We start from the raw sequence: 9,906 nt of genomic DNA, 5'->3' as shown, positions 1-9,906 counted from the left end.
TTTTCAGTAGTCTGTTTTGCGGCTTCAACAAGTTGGGTTCACCATTTTTGAGAGGTTTACTCGAGTTCCTGCGTGGGAGTGGCGCACGCATTCGGCACCCCAGAGCAAACGTGGGTCATCATGATTTGCTAGAAGAAGTGGACTCCGTTCCATTTACAGGTTTTGAGTTCCATTTAGTAATATTGAAAAGATTTTTTGAAGTAATAAGATTTCAGTTTTTTTATTTATTTAGAAGGTGAAAACTTTTAAAAATATAAAATGTTTTAGGGGTAAATGAAAAAAATTGTATCGAACAATATAAAATGTATTATGGAATCAATCTCAGTTAGAAACTATTGCCTTCCCCTAGTGAGATTGATCCCGTAAACTAATAAAATAACAAATATAATTATTTTCCTCTTTTCAACTTTTTCTTATTATTCTTTTTTTCAACAATTTTTTATTCAATTATTTTATAGGGATCATATCATTATAATTATTGTTATTAAGATATTACAATCTTCAATATAATACAAAAATAACTAAGATCAATTAAAGAAAAAATTTATATCACAATAGAAAATAAGTTTTTCGCATATAAAATTTTTTCTTTTTTTGTGATTCCTAGTTTATGATTTATTAACTTAACAAATTAACTAGTATAATAATATAACGAGAAATAAATAAGTAAAAAGAGTTAAATATTAATTATATATAATATTAGATTAATATTTTTATGGTGTTATGATAAAAATGATTGAAGATAGGTCATGATAAAAATATTATTTATAAGATTATTCAAACAAATAAAAGTATTTTCAATAATTTATAAAAATAACAAAAAATATTAAAATTTTTTAATAAAAATATTTTACAAAAAAAAAAAATTCTTCCGCAAATTATTTTACGGTTATAAAGAGTTGACTACATTTCAATTAGGAAAAAAAATAAACGGCCGGCTGGAAGACAAAAAAATAGAAGGGTAAATAGGTAATTTGAATATGGAACTGTAGCCTATAAATCAAAAATAGAGTCCCCGTACGGCAGCATATATTCGCACTCGTTTCGCGCTTCATGAGTTCTCTGTGTAAGCCTCTCTTAACTTCTCATATCTGTCTTTCTCGTTTTCCATTTCTGGAAAACAATCGGAAAAGCCCTAATCATTTCCTCGCATTTTCCCATTCTTTCTCGTCTCCAAAGCCGTAACTTTCCCGAGAAACAATCACCGACAATTTCATTACTTTTTTGTCTTCCAGGTCTCACTTCTACTGATCATGTTATTGTTAAAACTTTCAGCTTTCTTTCTTCATTTTGATTTTACGAGTTGAACTATTTAATTTTGTTTCCTGTTTACTGTACTTATCCTGGAGTGGAAGAGTCTCGGATTAATTTTTTTACTTTTATTAAACCACTTTTAATTGATATATCCTTGAAGATAGCTAGCTTTTTCTCTAGAACTTCGTCTTTCTGCCTTCTCCTGTTTAAGTTTCTTTTCGTCTTCTATTTTCTTAAACTTTTTTTTTATAAGAAATGATGATATTTTTCCAAAAATAAAAAAGCAAATTTGCGCAAAAACTTTTTTGAAAATTTTGTTTTTAAGCTTCACTCTGTTTTTACTGGATCGATCATCATAGTTTTCTCATTTTTCATTTGTTACAAACAGGCAGACATTTCCATCTAAGAGCTGCGGTTTTTGTGAATTTGTAAAATCTTGTTTCCATCTGTTAGCTTATGATTGTTGTAAGTGTAAATTCTAATATTTGTTGTTGTTTCTGTATTTCTTTTTCATAAGTAGTTAGAATTATGGCTTTGTCGAGCTTTAGCTTCTACCTTTTAGTTTCTTATATTATAATTTCATAATTTTGGTAACCATTGCTTGTTGTTGTTCCAACTTGCTTATTAAAAATTGAAAGATATATATTTTTTGAAAAACAAAATGCATGACTTTTTTTTTTTCTTGAAAAATAAAACCATAATGTTGGGATTGTTGTTGCATTTTAGTCAATTTTTCATTTTCTTTGACCAAATATGCCTTTCGTTTGTACCGTTTGCTTTTGCTTTTTAGCTATTTTTAGAGAGCAAACAAAAAGCAGCAAACGCCACAATCGATACGGAGACTTACATATTTGATTTGTTTAAGTTTTGATTGTATGAAAATTGTATACGGAGCCTTTTCCTGTTCCCCTTTCTCGCCTATATTAGGTTCTGGTGTTTTAATACTATCTTTTTGTCAACTTTGTTGCAAAATTTAGAGTTTATTTCAATTGTTTGAGAATTTTTTGGACAAAGAAGGTTCTTGCATTTCAAATTCATCTCCCTTTTGTAAAGAATGTTTTTGACTCTATTCCTTTTTGTTTATTGAATTGTTTATACTCTAAGTTGCGGTATCCATCTTCATTTTTATGGGTATTGAAGTTAATTTGAACCCATAAACAATCTGTTATATTCTGGGATTCTACTTCTTTGAGTGCATATTCTTCAAATTTATGGATTCTTTATTGAGCTAACTTCTTTTTGTTGGTCAAAAAGCTTTCTTTATTAATTTTGCTTGTTTAGCATTGGTAATACTTTAAATCAGTGAAAGACTAATTGCTCATATTTTTTCTTGTATAACAGCATGGGTACTGGGAGGAAGACAGAGACATTCACTTTGAGTGAAAAAAAGCAACAGAGGTTAACCATTAATTGTAGCTTAACTGCCAGGAATCTCAGGAAGAGTGATCTTGCGGGTGTTATCTTTGGATGCAAACATAGTACACATGCAGAATGTTTTTCTAAGAAATTGTTTGGTCGGTTTGCTCTTCCTCATATTTCTGCAGCTTAGGAAGCACATGATCTATTTTTAAATAGCATATGTGCGTAATTTCTCTGGAGTCTCACAAAGAAAATGGCATTCAATTTTTGAACAGGATTACCTGCTCCACATTATTCGTATGTAAAGAACATTGAACCTGGTTTGCCACTATTCTTGTTCAACTATAGTGACAGGAAGCTCCATGGTATCTTTGAGGCTGCTAGCACAGGACAATTGGCTATCAACTCTTCTGCTTGGACTGCAGGTGATTCAGAGAAAACCCCATATGCTGCACAGGTATTACTTGTGATTATACTATAGTTTATAGTTGGTTATGATTGTCTTTTGTATAACTTTTTCTGCTCATTTGGTTAAAGTCTAGATGTGTATTTTATTTAATCTTTGCTGTATTTGTTTTGTAGGTTAAAATTCGAATACGCATGCAGTGCCATCCCTTGCTGGAAGATCAGTTCCGGCCAATAATTGCAGATAACTATTATGAACCAAAGCTTTTTTGGTTTGAACTAGATCAGGCCCAAACAAACAAGTTGATATCTATGTTTTTGTCTTCACCTATAACTAGTGCTTCCCTCTCAAAGAAAACTGAGAAGATGAGTGCTCAATTCAAAGCATTAAGGCCCCCAAATGCAAAACGAGAATGTGGTGCTGGAGAGACATCTGCTTTAAAACTGGGGGTTTCTAATATGAATCTGGATAGCATGAGCAGTTCCACTTTGGATCCTAGCATTGGGCGTTCTTATTCTTCCACGGTGAGAAATATGAATACTTATGATGCTCCTGCAACTCAGTCTAATGTAGGATGGTTCACTTGGAAAGATCATAGTTCAAGAGAAGAAAGAGAACTGTATGCATGCTCAATTAACGATGAAGTCGCATCAAATCATAAGCAGGATGGTGTTTATCCAAATATAAACTGTGATAGCTCCTACTCTTGTGTTCTTAGATGCCCACAGAAAAAGTGGAGTGCTTTATTCAAAGAAGAAACTTGTTCTGGTGTGACAAAGGAAGTCGAAGAATTCAATCTGCCTGCTTCAGATTCACTAGATCTCTTTGATGGAGAACGGAAGTCTCCTTGTCTACCTCATTATTTGGATGAAACCAGTGAGGTTGCAAAAGCTCCAATAGATCTTGAGGAGTCTGGAAAATATGGCGAAGTTGCAAGTTCGAAACCAAATTTTGAAGTCTTTCATTCTTCTCTTGTGACTGAACCAAGTACCTCTTGTCTTCAAAACTGTGAAACTTTACCCATTGCTGGGGAAATACAAGAAAGTGAATATTTTCAGTTAGCAGCTCCGGAGGCAAAGCTTCCTTTTTCAGACAATTTCCATAATGAATGGAGCTCTTCATGCACATTACTTGGTTTGAAAGAAGAAAAACATAATTTGAAGGTTCCTAAAGAGGAGAATGCACCGGAATTACCTGGCGAAGATAAGCTCTTTAAATCAGATTATAGTTTTTCCTTGTTTTCATTTGTGTCTAGTGAGATAATGCCAACACATAATCAGTTGAAAGACACTGAAGTTCAGTCAACTAATCTCTCTTTTCCAGAAGCAGCTTTGACCTCCAGAATAAACTCTTCTAGTATTGATTCTACAGTAGCCAAGGTATTTGAGCCACTCTGATGACTCTTTAACTGCTTAAAATATTTGAATTTCTCTTTTATCTACTTACCCTTTATTATGCTGTGGTATGTTTCTGTAGTTGCTATTTGAAGTCGAGCAAATGAGGTTGTCTCAGTTCAAACAAGCCCAGAAGATCAATTCTTTAGAGCAAAATCTGGTATATATCTCATTTCTTAGGGTTGTTTCTTTTTAAACTACACACTTTCTCTGACAGTTTCATATCATTGCATATGATAGTTATGGGGTCATTGTTCTAACATATTGTTCATGGTTGGTCTCATATTTATTATTAATTAATGCTATTGAAACATGACACGCCCTTGTGAAACTTAGTTCTTCTCCTATGCTGCAAGTTTAAAGAACTAAAATGGCCTCCATTGTTATTGTTAGCTAAACCAGAGGTGAAGGCAAACGGCCCTCCGAAAAGGCTCCTACTATTATTTTTCACTTCCTATTTTCTAGTCATTAATTTTATATGTGTATTCTTGATGATTATGGTTGGATTCACTTGGGAAACTTACTTTTGTTTCCCAATTAATATTTATCAATAAAGAAAACAGACTACTTTTATTTGTTATAGAGATGTAATGTTTTTGTGCAAAATGTTAAAGTAATATTCAAGTTGGCATGAAGAATAAAGGCAAAGAAGTGATAGTTTTATGTTATAACTATTTGCAAAGCATTTTATTAGACAATCATATTTAAAAGCTTATATCATATATATCATGTTGTCTTAATGTAAAATTTGATCTTGTTAAATGTCAAATGGTTCGTTTGATAAGATATGTATATGCCCCAACTCCCACCCAAAATTATTTATGGGTTTCACTCCTGAAGTAAGCCTCCTTTATGATGCCAATTAATTTGCATGAACTTGTTAGTGTCCTTGAAATGTTGCTTCAAATGCTTGGGTCAAAACCACTATTTATGTGTGCATGCAGCACCCTTCATTGTAGAACATGTTGGGTATATGTTGGCCCTTTTTCCATGACTGTGCTGTGTATAATTTCTTGTTTTAATTCCCAAGTTGCTCAATGTTTTTCCATGAAGACTTTTTGCCTTTTTCTAATATGACATGGTGTACTTGTTTCAAAATTTGTCAATATTGCTGCACTTCTTAAAGTTTGACTCTATTCTTGGCAACTGGCATCTTCTTCTTAGCAGTTTATATTGGCACATTTTGAAAATACAGGCTTTTGTTAGTATTCTTTTACCAGTTTATATGAGTTCAGGTTCAAATAGTAACATACAATTTTGGTTTCGATATCAAGCATTTTTAATATACTGGTCTCTCAAAAATTCGTGTTATAATTTTAGCTTGATATGTGTGTATGCTTTAACTGGAGTAAGGGCAAAAATATATATGCTGAGTTTCTTAAATAGTGAACTTGATGGGGAGAGCAAATTTGAAATAAAAGCAATTTGGCATTTCAGGTTGAATCAAGATTAGAAATCCAACAACTCAAAGACCAGTGCAGGATGTTGGAAACTGGGTTTGTGGCAAGGTGTGTTGAGGCAGATGATTTAGAAGGAGAGGAGTATCAGTCAGTGGATGACCAACCTTATCCGGCTTGTGATGGATCAATATGTCTGGTGGGAGGATTTGATGGTTGTTCATGGTTGTCTGCTTTGGACATCTATTCTTCTTCACAAGACCTGATGAGAACCTGGACTTCAATGAGCTTTGTTCGCTCATATGCTTCGGCAGCAAAATTTAATGACGAAGTTTATGTTTTAGGTGGTGTAGATGGTAATTTATGGTATGACACAGGTATGATTTTTCTCTTTGTGGCTTTTTCGTTTGTGCAAATACTTTCAATGTTAACAAGCTGATCATGCTACTGTGTTTGTTGTCTTTAGTTGAATCATACAACCCAGTAAGCAATCAGTGGACTAGTCATCCCCCATTAAAACAAATGAAAGGAAGTTTTTCTGTACTTTCTTTAAAAGATAGCATGTTTGTTTTTGGAGGTGGAAACGGAGTTGAATGTTTCTCAGAGGTAGAAATGTTTGATCCAAACATTGGAAGGTGGATTCCTATTCAATCACTACTACATAAGGTATTTTTTAATGATTGCTTTATTTATTTATTTTTTTTGCTTCTTCTTCTTGCTGGTTGAAGTTGTTCTTGCTTTGAAAGCTTTAAAGAGAGAATTTGGCTTTGGCTTTCTCTCTTTTCTCTCTCTCTCTTTTACGTTATGTTATTGGATGCTTGTATGTACTGATATATCCCATGCCTTGGGTTGCTTGCAATTAGTTGGTAGCTTATCAACTATAAAGAGGCTGACTAGACATTGTGGAGAAAATATAAAACTCTATGTTGCTCTCTCTGTTTCTCATAAAACTTTAAGTGCTACCATCATGATATTAATTTTTCCTAATCTACTAACTAATAATACATTTTTGTTTTTAAGAGATTTGCTCCAGCTGCAGCGGAAGTCAATGGGATACTTTATGTTGCTGGAGGATATAATGGAAAAGATTATTTGAAGTAAGTAGTTGTTTGGTGTTGATAGTCAGAGTCGTGCACACGTTCATTATTCATGTATATGATTATCCATGCAGAATCAAACATTCTAAGAGTTTTTTCAAAAAAGAAAAAATGAAATAAAAAACAAATTGTAAGTGTTTTACAACCAGAATTTACTCTTGTATTTATAGCCTTTTATAATATGCTTAATATATTTAATATTATTCAAGGTTAGCTATATCTCAACCTTTTTGCCCTCTAATGTGGCATTAGATTGGGGCTCTTACTGCCGCCTGCCTTTTCTTGTGGGGTAAAAGGGACGGGGAGGAGGTGGTGGGTAATTGATGAAGGGCTGTTAAAGTGTTTCAGGTTATATACCTGCTTTAGTTGTGAAAATATATTGGTATGCTGATTTAAAGCCTTCCTATCCTTAAACATCTAAGTCATGCAGAGAGTCCTTGAACATCCATGAAAATTATCCAAGCCTTAGTTATAATGAAATTTCCAGTTCGCTTTGTCCTGAACTTGCTACAATTATATTAATGGTACAGAATAGAGGTGTATGAACAGCCTGAGCAGTAATAGGAAAGTGGCAATGACTTGTTTCCTTATGCTTGTAAATATGCTTTTTTGCCAATTTTTTACATCATATAATCCAGAAGGCCTTATTTTGCTGTGAACTTTTCACCAGTTTTCAATGGTTCTTGTTATATTGATGCATCAAGGGTCACTTTTTGTTTTAAATCATTGACTCTTTGCTGAAGAGGAAAGGAATCATACCTCACATTCAGGTTCTATTGTATTTATCTGATGGGTTTAATTTCAATAGAAATGATGTAGTTATTGTAGGATTGAGTTTTGGAGGCTTGAAAGTAGGCAAGCAATAAATAAGAAGAGCATTCAGTAACTTGATTTTTTCCTATTGTCCTCAACTCATACACAAGGAGGTTGGTCCTTTCCATCAGTCATAGAGTTAAGCTTAGATTTTTATGTCGACTTAAAGGGAATCAGATAAAATATATAATAAGAAGTCAAAAACCAAATATAATCTCTTATCTACGTTCTTTTGCCAATTATATATAGTCCAAACTACTTTGGTCCTATATTCTTGGGCTTTTTTCATGATTGATTTACTGATATGTTTCATCTACTATCTCAGATCAATTGAGAGATTGGATCCTCGAGAACATTCATGGGAAAAACTTGAGGGCATGGCTACAAAGAGAGCGTGTCATTCATTGGTTGTGCTGAATGAAAAATTGTAAGTTGATTTTCTTGAGGTGGCTTTTGGTATGGGGTGATCACCCAACAACCAATGTGAACTACCCTTTGTGATTAGATCACCATGTTTGTTAAGAACTTGATGATCCTACATTGCAGTGATCTTAGATCACTGTAGTGATTAGATAAATTTCTTTTGGATCATCTAAAATCGAACTAAAAGGGTGAGGGAATTTTCTATTGGAGTGTGGTGATACATGAAATTAACTTACGGACAGGACAATTTTACCCTTGTAATTGTATATAAAAAGATTGTATTTTCTTTGTTTTACAAAATTTTTGTTCTTTAGCAAATAATTGTTGGTTTAATAGATACAATTTCTTTTTTCTTATTTAAAGAGAATATATAATTTATAATTAAAAGTTTATTTAAGCTATTAACTTAAATTTAATTTTGATTGCATATTTGAGTCATACATTATCTAATAAAAATTAAATAATAGAAATATTATTTTTTAAATATAATATTAAAAATATTGACTTTTAATTGTTATAACATGGTTATGTTGGGTATATTATATTAAATGATTTTTGATTTCACGTGGTATCAAACACGGTGATTTTGAAATGTCATTGATAAAATTGTCATAGTAATAAAATCATTTAGATCAACATGGTCATCGGAGACTAATACCAAACAGTATCTGAATGCCGTCTAGATCATTTGTTTTTTGCATCTATTTTCCCCTTAGATCTAGAAAACAATGTCCAGTATAAAAATTACATTACCTTTGTATCAAATTCTAATAATGGAAAATATGTTTTTAGATATGCTATAGGTGGCTTTGATGGAACGAGAATGGTCTCAACAGTTGAGGTCTTCGACCCTCATGCTGGTTCATGGATGATGGAGGAGTCCATGCGCAATTCAAGGGGATATTTTGGCAGTGTTGTGATTAGAGATGAAATACATGTTATTGGCGGGCTGCAAGGTGAAGAGGAAGTTCTAGACAAGGTGCATAACTATCCCAAATTTTCCAGTTATAAATGTTAAAGAAATGGGGTTTCTTTAACACTTCCAAAATTTCATTGGGGTGATGACAGGTAGAAACTTACAAAGTTGGTCATGGGTGGCAAGTGAAAAATTGGAAGGCCATGGGGAAAAGATGCTTCTTCTCGGCGGTCCTTTTATAAGAAGGAATCGGTATGCCTGTTTTTGTCCATACAATCATGTTCATATGCGCAAGCTTAGTCTGTAAGTGGATGTTAGTACTATTACGATGTGTAGTTTTGCTAATGTATAGAGATCACAAGTAAAGGTGGGATAAGGTTTAAAGATCTTAAGCTTGGCTAACATAGTAAAGGTGGGATAAGGTTTAGAGATTAAGTTTGAGCTTGTAGTGTTGTCTTTCTTTTTCTTGTAGACGACAAGCAGAGTAATGGGCAACTTTAACTGGTATTATAAATTGGCGACACTAAAAATGCACTAAAGTTAGTGTACTAACTTGTATGCCAAATGAATCTACAATTTCAACATGATTAATGTTTAAACATGCTAATTAAAGTTGTAAGGTGTGACAATTATTCATATTTCGTTGCATAACATTGATTAATCCTTCCATTTTGAATTGGTTATAAAAAAATGTTTGTTATACCTTTTATGATACTTGCCAATTATTACAAGGGTAGAAAGTAGTGCTAATGGAGTTTGTTTACAATAAGGTCACAATATATAAACTTTACTATAAAGTTAAAAAAATATCGTGATATCACATTCAAAATTGAATGATATCATGAGA

General features: G+C 32.8%; 1 protein-coding gene across 2 annotated transcripts; it reads left to right on the top strand.

Annotated features, from left to right (window-relative positions):
• Positions 1-1,059: 1,059 nt before the first annotated feature.
• LOC110412570 (uncharacterized) lies at positions 1,060-9,573 on the top strand. Of its 2 annotated transcripts, none has more exons than XM_021423134.2 (11): positions 1,060-1,235; positions 2,596-2,768; positions 2,889-3,070; positions 3,196-4,398; positions 4,496-4,573; positions 5,851-6,187; positions 6,277-6,476; positions 6,831-6,907; positions 8,046-8,147; positions 8,936-9,122; positions 9,212-9,573. In XM_021423134.2, the coding sequence occupies exons 2-11, from the start codon at positions 2,597-2,599 to the stop codon at positions 9,299-9,301; spliced, it is 2,628 nt and encodes an 875-aa protein (XP_021278809.1). In that variant the 5' UTR covers positions 1,060-1,235; position 2,596; the 3' UTR covers positions 9,302-9,573. The 2 variants fall into 2 exon arrangements, with proteins under 2 accessions (XP_021278809.1, XP_021278810.1); XM_021423135.1 differs by lacking the exon at positions 1,060-1,235 and adding an exon at positions 1,665-1,719.
• The last annotated feature ends 333 nt before the right edge of the window (positions 9,574-9,906 follow it).

Source organism: Theobroma umbraticum, unplaced genomic scaffold, assembly GCF_002168275.2.
Source record: "Theobroma umbraticum cultivar Fairchild unplaced genomic scaffold, ASM216827v3 scaffold_95.0, whole genome shotgun sequence".
In the NCBI taxonomy this organism is placed as follows: Eukaryota; Viridiplantae; Streptophyta; class Magnoliopsida; order Malvales; family Malvaceae; genus Theobroma; species Theobroma umbraticum.
This window is presented reverse-complemented; position numbering and strand designations above follow the sequence as displayed.

Bases quoted from the DNA above. Each gene is read 5' to 3' on its own strand.
- LOC110412570 (XM_021423134.2), top strand. From the start codon at position 2,597: ATGGGTACTGGGAGGAAGACAGAGACATTCACTTTGAGTGAAAAAAAG. The intron at 6,188-6,276 runs GTATGATTTTTC...TGTTGTCTTTAG, and splicing joins TAATTTATGGTATGACACAG to TTGAATCATACAACCCAGTA. The intron at 6,477-6,830 runs GTATTTTTTAAT...TTTGTTTTTAAG, and splicing joins TTCAATCACTACTACATAAG to AGATTTGCTCCAGCTGCAGC.